This window comes from Podarcis gaigeae (assembly GCF_964106915.1).
Source record: "Podarcis gaigeae genome assembly, chromosome: 3".
NCBI classification, from domain to species: domain Eukaryota; kingdom Metazoa; phylum Chordata; class Lepidosauria; order Squamata; family Lacertidae; genus Podarcis; species Podarcis gaigeae.
This window is the reverse complement of record NC_139680.1, coordinates 118102225-118118763: the sequence shown is the minus strand read 5'-3', so window position 1 is coordinate 118118763 and position 16539 is coordinate 118102225. Positions and strand designations below refer to the sequence as shown.

At 49.1% G+C, this 16539-nt stretch overlaps 1 protein-coding gene and 1 long non-coding RNA gene across 8 annotated transcripts in view; both read left to right on the top strand.

Moving 5' to 3' along the window:
• HMBOX1 (homeobox containing 1) overlaps positions 1-13380 on the top strand; it is a 132908-nt gene extending 119528 nt beyond the window's left edge. For 6 of the 7 annotated variants that reach the window (XM_083733607.1, XM_083733609.1, XM_083733611.1 and 3 more), the window contains one exon: positions 1081-1618. In XM_083733607.1, coding sequence (XP_083589733.1) covers positions 1081-1218 — 138 coding nt within the window. In that variant the 3' untranslated portion in view covers positions 1219-1618. Of the gene's footprint in view, positions 1-1080 lie in introns of all 7 variants that reach the window. The other variant, XM_083733612.1, reaches the window with a different exon arrangement.
• The window catches only part of LOC310842216, a 554664-nt gene that overhangs the window by 289265 nt on the left and 248860 nt on the right, over positions 1-16539 (top strand). The window lies entirely within an intron of this gene.

The following is a 16539-nucleotide window of genomic DNA, read 5'->3' as shown; positions in this document are numbered from 1 at the left end:
TCCTTCCTTGTCTTTTTTTTAATTAAAAAAACCTGAAATATTTGGCCAGATGTGAAATGTATGTGTGCTTGTGCAGATAAGCGCATCAGTTCTCTACCATTGAGATTATGGACGGGGTCTTAGATTGTACAAATTCAGAGGTCTTGCAGAATCGCTTTTTTTTTCCCTAAGACCCTCGCCAAGAGCCCCGAAGAGTCAAGCATTTGGGCCCAGCAGTCATCACTAGCTAGGATGCCTGTGCCTTTGGTTGCCTGTGAGCTTGGCCTTGCTAAACTGATAAATAGCGCCCAAATCCCATGGCAAACCTGTAGAGACATTCCTAATCTCTGGCTGCATAAACAGGGGACGTGTGCCCCTTTGCTCTGATTTTCATACTGCCGTGCCGCTTGCAGATTTTCAGGTTTCCGCTCGTGGAATTTAAGATTGCGGAATTTAAGATTGCGGAATTTGGGTGGGGAGAGACGGGAAGGAGAGAGCCCAGCTTTCCCAAAACTTCCCTTTTAGGTGTGTTGTGGTTTTCATGCCTCTCCATAATTCCCCGCAGGACTCGAAAGAGTGGCAGGTTGCTCCTTCCGCCTAGTCTCTTTCCTTTCTGTCTTTGATTCGGAAGGGACCCTCCAGGGGCACGTAGCGCAAGGGAACAAAGGAACCTTCTTCTCAGAAATAATAATAATAATTTAATAATTTATTATTTGTACCCTGCCCATCTGTCTGGGCTTTCCCAGCCACTCTACTCTGCTTCCAACAAAGATCAAAAATACATCAAAATGCCACACATTAAAAACTTCCCTGAACATGGCTGCCTTCAGATGTAATAATAATAAAACCCTGAAAACGTGGTTATCTCTGCACGTCTCTTCTCCCTCCCACCAGTGCCTGACCAGCATGTCCTGCCATCTTTGGAAATAAGACTCACTAGATGATTAGAGTCATTTGCTGCCCTTGGACTGTTGCACCATAAAGACTTGATTCTGAACTCCTGTCGAGTGATGGTTTGCTTGCTAATGGGGCTTTCCTCCCCTTCTCCTCCCCTCCCTCCCTCTCTTTCCTCCCTCCCTCCCTTCCCCTCCGCCTCCCCAGGATGACAGCACTAGTCATAGCGACCACCAAGACCCTATCTCACTAGCCGTGGAGATGGCGGCCGTGAACCACACCATCCTGGCGTTGGCCCGGCAAGGAACCAGCGAGATCAAAACAGAGGCCCTGGACGACGACTGATGACGCGACGGAGGGGGAGGGGCTCCGAAACGAGAAAGTAAACTTAGTTTTTAGCCGTAGCACCTTAGCAGCCTTTTCCGACCCTCCCAAGCCCCCCACCCCGTGCCCCCAAGCCCCCACCCCCCGGTCTCCAAAATGTGTTCTTCTTAACAGTATAACTCTTTGCAGTCTCTTGTATGTCAAGTTAGCCGTTTAGGGTCTCGTTGTCCTGTGAAGAGGGCACAACGCCCTCCGATTCCGCGTATAAACTCAGTATTATCTTTCCCGGTCCAATAAGCAACCAAACCGAGTGACCTCCCTCCCCATGCAACCCCCGTCTCACAGCTAGGCGAAAAATCTCTGTTGCTGTTGTTGTTGTTGCTGCTGCTGCGCTCTCTCTAGCATTCCACGAGTGTTCTTCCTGGCACAGTGCCGCTTTGCCTTCTCCCCTCCCAACGTCCCCCGTGGATGCTTTCCCCGTCCCAAGTCTGGGGGAAGCTGTTGTTGCTGCATCGCTGGGGTTGGGCTAGATGGCCGCTGGGGGTCCCCTTTCAACTCCGCAGTTCTACGATTCCATGCAACGGGAGTTTGCGTCGCTTCGGGGCTGGCGGCCGGTGCGTGGCGGGATTTGGCAGGGAGATGGGGAAACAGCGATGTCCCTCTGCTATTCGACCCGACCTTCTTTTCTTGCAAACTGGGATGTGTGAGATGCCAGCTGACCTTGAAAGAAGCCGAGGGTCTCTTGTTAGGTTCCGTCCGCAGAAGAGGGTGCCCGCTGTGTCTCTGTGTGGCAACCACAGGTGTGTCGTCTTCCAGAGAGAACGTAGTATCATTGGGTGGCTTAGAAGGAAGTCTCTCTTGGTGGAGGTGATGGGGTGGTGGTGGTTGGGTGTTCGGTGTCTGCGCAGTGGGCTGTGAACGGAGCTGCCGGCCACAGAGATCTAGCCAAAGACCCAAACGCAGAGGGTGCAGGGCTGGAACAGTGACTCGGGCAGAGTGGGCAGGGCTGGGCTTCCGCGTCTCTAAATGTGAACATTTTGTGGCGAAATGGGTCTTACATTTCCAAACTCGGCCCCAGCTCTCAGAAGTTTGGGAAATGGCTCCAAAGTCTTACGACCACTTACTCTGCACCCCACCTCCCCGCAAGAAAATGCAGCGCTCTCAAGGAAAGCTTGACCATCGCCTTTTAGCTGGTTGCCCCTAAAGCGTTTCGGAAACGCAGATGGCGAGTCTTATGAGCGCCACAGTTAGCCCATCAGAGAGTGTGCCTCTTCCGTAGCCTGTTCCCCGCAGAATCGCACAATTGACCCGAAAGAAAACCGGGTGGAGATTTTTTTGGTGTCTTTTCGTCCTGCTGTTTCTCAGGAGCTAGAAACCTGAATCAGGGGGCAGGTGAAATAATCATTGGAAGCCATAAGTAAACCGGAGAATGGATTTAGCTTTGAGCCAGGTATTCAGCAGCTGGGGTCCAGTTGCCGTTGACACCTCCTAGCACGACGCGGGTTAGTTTCTACTTCCTTTTGCGCTCTTTGGTTGGGTGGCCGTGAGGTCGGGTTCAGGAGAGGCAGGCTGCCCAGGGATATGCCTATGGTTGGGTCAGAACGCTCTGGCTACGTAGGAAAAGAACCGACTTCTGAAGAAACAAATGGAGGTGTGTTTCCTTTGTTTTTTGTTCATCTTGGATCCAGTGTAGCACTTTGGGTTTCTTACTTTCTTTCGTAAATAAATCGATATATTTGTATTTGATAATTTCCCTTTTTTAAATATATATATATATAACATTGGATTAGCCTAAACTGAAAATATATATATGTAAAAGCTTGTGTTAAACCATCCCATCTTGGGGAATCATCAGTCCAGGGCATCTCAGGGGACAAGGAGCCTCACCTGTTGCTCTGGAGATGCTCCTGTACTTTGGCCACGCTGGTCCCTTCCAGATGTTTGGGACTATGGTTCCCATCAGCGCTGCCACGGGAGCTCGATGGGAGAGTTGTGGTCCGAAATCTCTGGCAAGCACCAGGGTGGTGAAGGACTCTGTGCTGAGTATCTGAGTTCACTCATCGCCGCTGCCTTTTACCGCTTCCCGGTCACGTCGGCGGAATTTACCCGGGAGTCGTTCCTGGTGGGATCGTGGCCCATGTCACTCAGCACCTCTTGGGTGCAAATCTTCAGCCCATTGACTTCTTGCACCCCTTTCCCCCCAATTCTCGGTTTTTCTGGTGACGTGTCAGCCTCGTTTTTCTCTGGTAGATTTTACTGACCAAAACACATCTCGTTTCTTTGTTTTCCTCCCTCCACTGAAACGTAAGCAACCGCATGTCTTCTGCCCGGCGCTGCCTTGTCCAGCGTAGGCCAGCTTTCAAGGGGCCTTGGACTTAGACTCAGGGATGTTGTGAGATTAATCTGGCGCCTGGAGAGAGAGATTCTCTCCCTGTTGGGCAGAAGTTGGGACCCTCTCAGTGCTGGGGAGTGAAGAGGTGGGGAGATTTGGGGTCTCCTGTCTGAGGGAATGACCCAGCACTGCCCCAGATTCCTTTCCGCTGCTCAGAGGGTAGTAGGACCCGAACCAATGGATTCAAGTTAAAATACAGGGGATTCCGACTAAACATCGGGAAGAACTTTCTGACGGTAAGAGCTGTTCAGCAGTGGAACAGACTCCCTCAGAAAGTAGTGGACTCTCCTTCATTGCAGGGTTTTAAGCAGAGGTTGGATAACCACCTGTCGTTCCTGCATTTCAAGGGGGTTGGTCTCGATGACCTTGGGGGTCCCTTCCAATGAAGGAGAGTTTTGGATTCACCCATCCCAGCGAGTGAAGCAGGAAACTAGAGCTGCTTCGTTGGGATTTTGACCTGTCGTACAATCACAGATGGAGCTGGCAAGCAAAGTGTCTGGATTTGAGAGGACCATTTATTGGTCAATGCCTTCTCCGCACTGATAATGTTGTCCTTGATGTTATTCCGGTTCCGAATTTGTTCCAGCAGTCAACTTTAGGAAAGAAAAAAAGGAGAGAAATTAGACTGCAGGAACAACTCACGTTCCCAAGTACAGTCAGGGCCATTGGGTCAAACAGCCAACCCTTTTTCCCGTGGACGGATTTGCAATTTCACCTCCGCCACCGTCTCCAGTTTTCGAAATAAGCGCTAAGATCTCGTGTGAGTTTGTGGCTCTGGGCCACTTGTTGCAGCGACGGCTTTTTGCTATCGATTCAAACGTTGGCGGCTGCTGCGTTGTCAGAACGAATTCAAAATGGCAGCCGTTCCGGAACGGATATTTTCAGAAGGTTTTGCTCCCAAGGCTGAAAGGAGAACGGTGCACTGGGTTACGGAAGGAAAGGAGCCTGGTCCCAGGGCTTGGACCCTGATTGTGGGAGGATGTGTGGACTCAGCAATAAATGTGCAGAGGGCAGGTTTGTACAGATCTAAGAGGAGTCGCTGTGTGTATCGAGGCAACAAAAGTCCTGGCATCACTCTGAGTCACTCTGCCACCCTTTTCGGATATTGTATCTCAATGGAAATATGAGACGCAGCCGCTAAGTTGCTCTTTGTGCCTGATGAGGAATGGCTGAAGTTTCCATCAGTATTGTCAGAGCAGTCAGTTCAGCTCCATCCTCCCTCACTCTGAGCACCCAAACTCTCTTCTTCCTTCTCTTTTCTTCCCAAGTTGCCTTTACGGTCCAACGAGAGTTTTCTAGATGCACTGCCGGGTGCCTAACCCACCACCCCAGCCTTCGCCAAGTTCCAGGCGTTTGGAACTGCAACTCCCATGAACCTCAGCATCAAACAGCTGGGATTGATGAGTGTTGAAGTTGAAAACATCTGGAGGGCCGTTAGGTTGGCCACAGCTGCTATACCCTCACCCTCATTAGGCATCTTAACCATCGTGGGAAGGGTTGAGGTTTTCGGAAAGTAGTCGCAGAGTGATTTAACCAATTCATGCACACACACAAAAATTTTGAGGAGGAATTTGTCTCAATGGTTTGACCCGTAAATCCATTTGGTCATGTGCAAACTCCCTCTGTTGTGGGTTTGGTGGGAAAATAGCCTTTGGTGGGAAGATAAAGCCTTTACTCCCAGCAGAAGGGTCTGGTCTGGTCTTCCAGTACTGCCCAACTCTATGGTTTTGTGAAACAACTGGGATAACACTAGGGTGCATCTTAATTTTTAGGCTTCCAATTCCTTTCTTCCTTCCATAGTCTTCTGTTTGAATTTGGAGCCAGAGCTTTACTTTGAAACTGTATAACGTTAGCGTTGAGGTGAGGTGTACTGTTCCTTTCTTCCAGGTGGAGGTGCGTATACATTTAAAGCTCCCCAGCCCAAAGGATCCTGGCAACTGTAGCTTGTTAAAGGTGCTGGTTTGCCAAGGGTGAACTCCAGTTCCCAGGATACTCTGGATAAAGCCATGTGCTCTAGACGTACAGCCAGAGTCAACGAAGAGCAGCTTCCTCTAGAACAATCCATGTTATTCTGTGTATCTTTCACTTCCTTCCAGATGTGTATTGTTGTTGTTTAGTCATTTAGTTGTGTCCGACTCTTCATGTCCCCATGGAGCAGAGCATGCCAGGCACTCCTGTCTTCCACTGCCTCCTGCAGTTTGGTCAATCTCATATTTGTAGCTTCGAGAACACTCTCCAACCATCTCGTCCTCCGTCGTCCCCTTCTCCTTGTGCCCTCCATCTTTCCCAACATCAGGGTCTTTTCCAGGGAGTCTTCTCTTCTCATGAGATGGCCAAAGTCTTGGAGCCTCAGCTTCAGGATCTGTCCTTCCAGTGAGCACTGAGGGCTGATTTCCTTCAGAATGGATTGGTTTGATCTTCTCGTAGTCCATGGGACTCTCAAGAGTCTCCTCCAGCACCAGAATTCAAAAGCATCCATTCTTCAGCTTTCTTTATGGTCCAGCTCTCACTTCCATACATCACTACTGGGAAAACCATAGCTTTGACTATACGAACCTTTGTTGGCAAGGTGATGTCTCTGCTTTTTAAGATGCTGTCTACGTTTGTCATTGCTTTTCTCCCAAGATGTGTATTATTATATCCCAAACCCTGCCTTTCCGCATATTTGGAGCGGCAGGGGGTGCTTTGGAGAAGGGGAGAACCTGGTTAGAAGATGACCAGGAAACGCTGAGATTTCCTACCAGAAGTAAATTCCACGTTCACAAAAGTGCTTCCTGTTGAGATTTATTTTGATTTATTTTTTTGGCCCTCTGCACTACTTGTTCTTTTCAGCAACCGGGATTGGAATGAATTTTCTGGCAATAAGCGTTGGCTTGGGTGTGGGGCCTTGTCAGTGTTGGCCTGTCTGGGCAAACATGGTGAAACTCTGCGCCCGTTACAGTTCCCTCCAGCGACGTCAACTTTCTTCCATGGCGCATGAGAATATTTGGCCCGTTTCCCCTTCTTTTGCTGCTTCCACGCACAAGCCGACAACGGTTTTACGTTCCATGGTAGATGACGCTTTATCACTTCCGTCGGAGGCAATCTGCCTTCTCCCAAATCAGACCAGCTCCATCTTTTCCAGACTCGCAGACAGCAGAGCCTCCCAGATTGCAGAGAGGGGCTTTTGCCAGCCATTCCTTCCTGGGAAGGGCAAGAATTAGATCCAGGGCCTTCTGCACTCAATGCAGGTGTTCTCCCACGGTGCTGCCTTAGCAGTGGCAGGTAGGTGTCCCAGCCAGGATGAGGGGGAAGAGGCGAGGAACGAAAGGGAGATGCTGTTGAGATTTGACATTTCCTGCCCACAACAGGAGCATGGTTCAAAGCACCCCTTGCTAACCATTGGCAAACGTGCCCTACCTTTCCTTGTCTCCTGAACCTCCACTTGGCTGATCTGGACCTTCTCATGCGCTCTTGATGCGCACCTGTGGCTCTTGCGGACAGGCTGGCCCATCCATTTATTTTCTTTTTTGTAAACAATACATTTTTATTATTTTCTTTGCACGGTCATTTTACAATACATTAAATCCCATATATACTTTTTGCTCTGCCGAGCTCGTGACTTCCCTTCAGCGGGTATCCCTTATTTGAGACTTTGAACCACAAATGCAAATGGATCTCAGGGGCTCCCAGTGAGAGCAACTAGATCCCCCTGGCAGAGAAAGAATCGCGCCATTTCCATACGCTGGATCTTTTTGTGTGTGTGTTTTTCCAGCTTAGGGTATTTGCTCAGGTCACATGCAAACTGCCAGCCCCCCCCCCCCCCAGTTTCCTAGGCTGCAGTCCCAATTCTGCTTACTTAGGAGTAAGCCCCCCTGAATTCAGCAGGGCTTACTTCTGACTAAACGTGGTTAGAATTGCACTGCTCGCTGTCTTCGTGTGCTCCTCAGGATCTGTTAATACTTGGGGCTCCTTTATTTTTGCCCAAGAAACAAAATTTTGAATGCACCCGTCCTTTCTGACAACCTCCTTGTGGATAAAACTTAGTTCCTGAATCTCCCCCTTTTTTGCTTTAGGGTTACTTTTTAATAAAATGCAGAAATAAATAATTGTTACTCAGTTTATTATGTGCTTAGCCCGATTTAATACTTCGTGGGAAATAATTTGTGGCCGAGAACAATCTGCTATGGAGTGACGGCGTTTCTGTGGAGACTCTTGCCTGGTCTGTTGGAGTTTGTATATCTCACACCAGGGTCTGACATTGTATGCCCTTTTAAAATGTGTGTGTTTTTGTGTGGATGGGTGGGTATTGGGTTGTTGTTCTTATTTTGATTGTGTATTTTGTGGTTTCGTATTTTGATTTTATTCCATGAACCGCCTCCGGGTATTGGGCAGTATGTAAATTCAATTAATAATAATAATAATAATAATTGTAGGTTGTGCCTTCCATGTAACCGAAGCTGCCATACATCCACCGGCTTCCACCGGCTTCCCTAGCCTAGAAATGTCCACTCTGACTGGCAGCAGCTGAAGCTTCTCCCTGGCTCTTCCACCCAAATCCATTCTTAACTGGGACTGAACCTGATTATCCACTCGGCTGTTGCCCTGTTCCCTGTTCTTTGGAGCTGGATCAGGCCAGCAGCCTGACCACTCCAGCATTCTGTTTTCACTGTGGTTGGTTCACTACCCAGACAGAGCTCACAAGAAGAATCTGAGCCCAGCAAGGCTCACTCACCTGTGATTCCCAACAGCTAATATTCAGAGGCCTCCAACTGCGGAGCTAAAACATAGCCATTGTGGTTAGTAGCCATTAAGAGTCTTTTCTTCTATGATAAAGCCACGTTTTCCGGTCTTCCCCTTCTCCTTGGGGACCAGCCTGCGTCGTGCCTGCCTCTGTGACCATGACCATGTTCGAATGTAGCGCTAAACGTTTGCCGGGCTTTGGACGTAACGCTAAACCGAGCCAGAGGTTTCCAAACTCCTGGTGGCTACATCAGAGGAAGGCACTAAACTGTAGCTTAGCTTCGTGCCGAAAGCAGAGCTCTCCTTGTCTAACCTTCAGCCTTCAGGAGAATCTTCCACTCTCCTTATCTTACACAATCTTGTATACAAGGGCGATTTGCACATCACCTTGGCTCTGCAGCGGCGACAGCCATTACATGGTAGCCTGGCTGGGTCAACACGCACCGTGTGATTTGTCTGCCACAAATCCTGGCCATTCTCCCAGCGGCCAACCAGACCACGTCCTTTTGCCACTCCAGGCCAATATCACAAGCTGATAAAGACCAGCGGCCATTTGTGGCTGATCCTGGCAGCTGGATCAGACCAACGGACTGTCTAGTTCGCCATCCCATTTCCCCACAGAGATGAACAAGGTTCCAGTTGCCCTCTCTGTCCCGCTGTCGATCCTCAGCAACCGGTCTTTAACGAGGTTTCGGTTTAGGCCAGCCACCCAGCCGAGAAGTAACTTTGTGCTGAAATTCTCGTAGTGTCTCTTACAGTGGTTCTTCTGTTTGCGGCCGGGAACAGGGTCTCTGCCCGGGTCTGCGGTTGGAATGGCTTGGGTACAGCTGATGGGTTGGCTTTCGGTGGAGCACAGTGTGTTGTTTCTGGTGTCCAAGTACAGAAACACCTCCGTGGAACCCGCTTAGCTGGTTATCCCAAAAGGGAAGCTGTAACAAACAGGTAGGTAGGACATTGCAATCTGCTGCACCATATTGAATTGACTGAGATCGCACTGGACTTTTAAGGAATGAGATTCCAACTCAAGCTTAGGAAGAACTTTGTGATGCTAAGAGCTGTTTGACATTGGAAGGTGCAGAGCTCTCCTTCCTTGGAGGTTTTTAAGCAGCGGTAGGACAGCCATCTGCCGGGGATTCTCAAGATGGGATTCCTCTCTATGATTCTGTGAACTCTGATAAACCGTTTGGTATTCCAGGCGGATTTCAAGCAGCCACTGCCGACACCTTCCCATCCCGATACGAGGAGCCGGCTTTGTGCAACTTTCCCTTAGCTTGTGATGTTTCCGAAGGGGGAGGCGCATGTCGCCACTTCTGTGGCATGTGGCCCATCAGTGTGGTGAGGCCTGGGAGAAGGCCGGCTTCCCCTCTCTCCGAGAAAAGGCCAGCATTGGAAAGCCGAAATAGAAGATAAATCATGGGTTCCGCCATCTTGGGTGTGGCGCTCTGGACCAACTGCCTTTGGGTAGAAACATCCGCTTCCTTGAGTCCGGAGAGTGGCCTGTGCGCTACAGAGTAGTTGTTGTCTGTCTTAGGTGTTCATTTTCTAAAAGTGCCTACACGAGCGACTGGGGGGCAGGGAGGATAGCAGGCAAGAGGGCCCCCGCCCGGCCTCACCCTGCCCGGGGACCGACGGCAAAAGGGCATTTCTCCCTTACATGCCTTCCGCCTGTGGGACTCGGAGGGCAGGAGGCCCTAGAAGGTTGCATTAGCTGCCCAACAAAAGCTGGGCAGAAGCCATGACGGCCGCTTCCACTGCCTCTCTTTCCTCTCCTCTTGACTTGAATTCTGTTTCTGGAAAACCTCTGTGAAGTTTGGGCGTTTGAGGTTCGTTTCAGTCTCCTGTTTGGATGTGGGCAGCAGGGATATAGATCGCCCCGATGCTTCAGAGATGTGTGTTGCTTGCGCCTGGTGGCAGGGAGGCAGGGCCGTCCCAACGAGTGATACGCACCCACAAGACCGAAGTCTGCCGTGACATATCGGACATGCAGAGATTATTCCTCCTCTTTCTCTTCCACCCCAGCCAAACCTTCTCCTGCCCACCCTCTTCCCCGAGTCGCCATTGCACCCCTGGACAAACCGGGTAGTTGCGGGGGACAATTTTCAGCACCTCTGCAATTCACGAGCTCCTCGGACATCACGATACCTCAGGCAGGTTCGCGCCCCCTCTTGCAAAGTCATTCTCCTGGCCAGACTGCCAACCATTGCAACTTAACCTCTGCCCCGATCGTTGGAGTTCTAAAGCAGTGCAGGATTAGTTTCCGGGTTCCCAGATCTGTGCATTTAATTCCACCTGGAGGGATCTAACTGGACAAGTGACTGTCTCAATTTCATCCCTCTGTAGCTGAAGCTTCCGATCCAGTCCTTAAATCAGGTTTCCAAAAAATGCCTTCTTCTTTTTCAGTCAGGCTTGTTTTTGTAAACGGTCATGGCTCACCCTAAGTTTGTAAATGCGTTAAGTGGAAAGCGTTCTTGATTAATCTTTTTTCTTTCTTTCAAAAAACAAAAAATGGGTATTATAAAAATTCTTAAAGGAAAAGTATCTCTCCCCCAGATTTGCAGTTAGTTTGATGTCTGTTTCGTGGCGTGCAATTTGCAGACTGGTTTCATAGGCGCCGCGCCCCTCTGATTACAAAGCGATGAAGGTTCTTGCACCATTGTTGGGGAAAGGCTGGTTTCCACGCTGCTTTGCGAGTCCTGAGTGCGAAACACACGTGGTTCCAGATTATTTGGTTTACCGGCCAGGCACCCGAAGCCAGAATGCCAGACGTCTTTGTTGCACTGTTCTCAGACAGCGGCTCCGTAGTCAGAAAGCTCTTTCCCTCCCTGGCACAGAAAACAAGGAGCGTGGAACGCAGCCTCAGAGGCCTGCCATGCATCCTGGTGTCGCGCCTTGACCTGTTCCGGCCCAACACCTGCCGACGCATTACCTGGACGAGAAAGCCCCTTTCTGAAAAGGAACCATCCAGACTTGTGCTGGGGCTGCAGAAGATGGTGGGGTCCCTGCACCTTACTTCAAGCCAGCCTTTCTCAACCTGTGGGTCCCCAGATGTTGTTGAACTACAACTCCCATCACGCCTAGCTAGCAAGGCCAGAGCTCAGGGATAATGGGAGTTGTAGTCCAACAACATTGGGGGACCCACAGGTTGAGAACTGCTGCAAGCAGAAGATTTTGGCAGCAGCAGAAGGTAGCAAGGCCTGCTGAAGTCGCCCCCCCCCTTACCCAAAAGGTGCAGGGACTTCCTCCACTTCTGTTCATCTCGCTTGCAGCCCTTGTGTGGTCCTTACGTTGGTGTCGCAGTGGGGGGGGGGGTTCCTGCAAGGCAGATGGTGGTGCCTTTATCCGCCCAGAAGGGCCAAGGTGGTGAGTGGGGGTGTTGTTCGTGTACCAGGGGGTCAGTAGCAACTCTTCGCTCTTCTCCCTCCCCCTGGAAGGGTGTTGTGCTGCTGCGGGGGGGGGGGTCCCTGGTCCGTGCCTTTGGCCAGCGCCTCTTGTTCAGTGATGGGCGGCCAGGAGCAATTGCATCCTTCTCTAGGCTCTTTCCCTCTCCAAAAACGAAAAAGGCAGGACGGATACTGACCCACCCCCCCTCCCGTTAAGTTATTGCATTTCAACTCCTGCATCATCAGGAGTTAGCGATGTGGGAAGAGGCCATCTCTAGTTTCGTTCCCCGTGTGTGTTTTTGTGTGGCATTGGTAATGTTCAGAGGGGGGGCTGCGGCGAAGAGCGTTAAACATTGCATTTGGAAAACGGAAGCGTAGGAGCCAAACTCCCAGGAGCCGAGATCCCCTTTGTCCCCCCCCATAAAATATTTGAGGGCCCCCAAGTTGATGGGCATTGCACCGTGTCACGTGATCGGTTTTGCTTGGTGGGGCTTACCTGCCCCTCCCCTCCCAAAAAATTGGTTACAGTAGTGGTACCGTAGATTCCGGCGTATTAGGCAACTGGGCGTATAAGACGACCCCCCAAATTGGCAGTATCGCTGGGCAGCTTTGTCGGGCGGAGCCTGCCCACTGCTGCTGCCCATCGAACCCATACCTGGCGTATAAGATGACCCCAAACTTTTTAGAGGATTTTCCGGGGTTAAAAAGTCATTTTATATGCCGGAATCTACGGCTCCTTGGTTTACAACCATAATCCGTTCCGGAGGTCCGGTTGTAAACCATAACACGTTGTAACCCAAGGTGCGCTTTTGCCAGTGGGGCCTCTGCCCCCCCCAAATTGGTTGTAATAATAAAAAATGGTTGTTATCCAAAAAAAGGGACATGCACTTCCAGGTTTGACGTGGTTGTAATCCAAAACGGTTGCAAACCAAGGTACCACTGTATTTCGGTTGATACCCCTGGAATCTTGCCAGTCCAAGTCGATTCGCATTTTGACAACTGTATAATTTGGGAATTAACTGTTATCTGTTACAATTTGGTTATTATTGGGAGTAAATCGGAAAACTAGTTACAAAGAAATTATTATTTTTCAAAAAAAGGAAGCTAGCCCGTCTGCCTTGTAAACGGCGAGGGGGACGGCATGCTGACCTCATACTTTTCGGTTCTTCCGCTGGAGACAAGACCTGTCCTGTCGTAGGAGCTCATTTATTTGCCTTTTTTCCGCAACCTGCCGTTGAGAAGCCTTTGTGTGTCTTTGCCTGTGCATTTCCTCCGTTGACGTCCCGGGGTCTCCTGCGTCTCCCCCTCCTCGCTCACTATTGCGGTGGCAATGGGCACCCGGCCTGGTGCCCTTGCCCTGCCAACCTGTGTCTCAGCCTACCTCATGAGGTAAATCTGTGTCTCGCCGCCCCTCAGCTCGCAACCCTCGTTTTCGTTTTCGTCCGTAAACATCCACTCTCCGCGCAAAAAAACCCACGACCCCCAACGCACTGGAATGTATGTATATCCCTATCCCTTTTCCCCAAAATCCTCCACCACTGACAACCCCCCCTCAAAAAGGCCCCCCCGCCCCTTGCTGTTGCCACCAATTCCTCTTGCAGATTGAATGCTGCTTTAAATGTGAAAAAAAAGAAACAGTTGTTTTAAAAAAAGCTATATAAGGAAGAGAAGAAAATAAAAAAATAAAAATAAACCTGAATGAAAAGCTAAAGCTGAATTTATAAGCCTTGTTGCATATGAGCCAAAAGTGCAAAAAGCTCCATATAATAAACTAACCTGCCACTCATATAAATATAAATATATATAAATATATTAAAATCAGACTGTTCTACAAAATTGTGTATTTGTATTTTTGTGTACGTAAAATTTTCTGCTAAGCAGAAGGGAGGATGTAGTATATAGGATGATGTGAGAGAATTTTTTTTAATCAAATTTCTTTTGCTACTTATTTTTGTTAACATCTATATGCCTGTCTTTGTCTTCTGTATGTATGACACAGTTTTTGGAAAAAGAGGTGGTCTCTCTCTCTCTCTTTCTCTCGCCCTCTTGCCTTTGGTTCCGTATTTCAGGACCAGGTTCGGGTTAGTCACCCCCCCCCCAGAAACCCCCTTTGCCCAAAGGGCTGAGTAACAGACAGCTGCTAATATCAGAAGACTCCTCAGAGAGGATTCGCTGCCGTCGCTCTTCGTGGCGCCAAACTCCGGCCGGTGCCACTGCATTGCTCAGAATTCTTAAATCATCCTTGCAGGTCCTTCTGCGCACTGGCCCCTAGTAGCGAAAAAAACCCTTGGGTCAGAATATCCAAATCTCTTCACTGAGATATTGCTGCAAATAACACCATTATCAAATCACACCAGAAGCGATTGGCAGAGATATTTGGGGGAATTTCCAAATTGTGCAGGAAATGTGGGGGCTGGGAGGGAAGTGGGGGGAAATGGCCACTTTGAGGTCGTTGACCCCACCCAAACCAAAATGGCGGCTTTGTGCCGTGATGGTTTGAGCCATAGCGTCAACTGGCCACCTCCTGCCCCTCAAGATAGTTCAGGACAGTCCAAAACATCTCGAGGGATACCAGGTTGGCGAACGTTAGTAATCTTAATTTCCCATCTCCATAATCTGTGTTACGGCCCTGTAGGTAAGAGAGGAGGAGGAGGCATTTTCTGGCAAAACTGTTCCCCGTGCAACAGCCAGTGAAAGATCCAGCGAGTGTATTGGCCGATGCCTTGAAGACCATGCCCACAGATCATTCCCTGCCAGTTTCCCTCCTCCAAATCATTAATAATGACGTCCTAATTTGCAAAGGGGATGCGGGTGGCGCTGTGGGTTAAACCACAGAGCCTAGGACTTGCCGATCAGAAGGTCGGTGGTTCGGATCCCTGCGACGGGGTGAGCTCCCGTTGCTCGGTCCCTGCTCCTGCCAACCTAGCAGTTCGAAAGCACGTCAAAGTGCAAGTAGATAAATAGGTACCATTCCGGTGGGAAGGTAAACAGATTTTCTGTGCGCTGCTCTGGTTCGCCAGAAGCGGCTTAGTCATGCTGGCCACGTGACCTGGAAGCTGTCTGCGGACAAACACCGGCTCCCTTGGCCAATAAAGCGAGATGAGCGCCGCAACCCCAGAGTTGGCCACGACTGGACCTAATGGTCAGGGGGCCCTTTACCTTTAATTTGCAAAGGATTTTGTTTAAGGATCTCTCTCCCTACTTCTTAAATGCAAGGCTAGTCCCAATTCCCCTGCGTGAATTCTTCCCAAACAGCTTGTGCAAAACTGGGACCACGGTTGTTGAAACCCTGTGCTTTTTTTTTTACAGAACGGTCAGTGCCTTGAGTGCTTTGCTAGCGTGTAAACGGACACACTTACGAAAGGCCCTTTCGAGGAACAAACAAACAGCACCTCTGCGACAAACCACGGTAAAAACGTGCTTGGTCTGCGCCACACCCCATTGCAGGTGAGGAACACATGATGTTCAATGCTCAGCCCTATGAAAAAAACGAAAACGTGCACAGCAGGGAGAAACGTAATTTTCCCTTCTGTGCTAATTTTGTGTTTGTGGGCAGGCATTCAGCACCGTACGCTCCCAAGTGCGGTTTTATTGAATGATGGAATCGGTTTGCCAAGAGCTTCTTCCTAAAGCGAAGTTGCAGCCATAATTCAGAGTCTCAGAGCCTCTTTCGTGTCAGAATTTTTTCTCCCTGGGCCTCGATTTCCCCACCCATTTAATACAATGCATTCTTGCAGAGAGGAGCTATTCACATATTTCCCCATCTCTCCATTAAAAGATAAAATGCCATATATATATATATAATTACCTCTTGCCTTCCTCCCCCCCAAACAGGGGTGGCGATGAGGGGAAACAGGAGAGAGAGAGCGTGAGAGAGAGACGACATCTTTCTACGTAGGGCTCATATTTATACCAATGTGTACTGACTGTGAGAGGTGTCCTTGTTTCTGTACGTGAAAGGGGGGGTTGGGGAGAGACAAAGAGAGAAACAAGTGCTCTATTGTATTGATTAAATACTAGTTTAAAAGAGAAAAAAAATACAAAAACAAAAATGACAACCGAGTCCTTGTATCCTTGTAATCTCCTATTCTGGATTATTAGTGCCTTTTTGGACAGTAGACTGTTCTGTAATTAAATTGTAGTATAACTGCTTTTTTGTACAGTTTTGTTTTAAATAAAACTTTTTTTTAATTTGTGTTTATTTTAGTATTGTACCTACTAGAAAATTAAAATGTATAACTGAAAAAGAAAGTTCTCGTTCGGTCCTCTTTGTGCGAAACGTCGCCGGTTTCATTTCTCTGGGGGTTCACAGAGTCCCCGAATTCTCATGACACGGCCGGCCGCCATGGGTCACCCAGCCACCTGACCCACTTCTGTGGCAGGTTGGTCCTGAGAATGGTGCTGTTCAGAAGATTCATCCCTAGCTTTTCAAATTGGGGGGGGGGGACAATGGTTAAGGGAATCCAACATGCTACTTGGAGAATTGCCTTTACGGTGGAATTCAGACTCTTTCTTTCTTTTTTACTATTTGGTACAATGCTTGATTGGGGAGGAAGAAGCACCGCAAATTGGTTTACAGAAAAGCCAAAGCAATAAAACTAACAATAAGGAGATTTAATAGCCATTTAAGACATTTGAAAATAACAACAGACTGAAAACTCCCTTCGGCTTTCTAAATGTCAGGGGAAAACCTGTCCAAACAAAAATGATTTGGGCAGGTGCCGAAAAAAAGTACAGTGAAGGCACATGTCTGATGTCAAGTGGCAAGGAGTTCCAAAGTGCAGGTGCTACCACACAGAAAGGTAAGAGTTCTTATGCAGGGGGGATTTTAATAGGACACCAGTAACA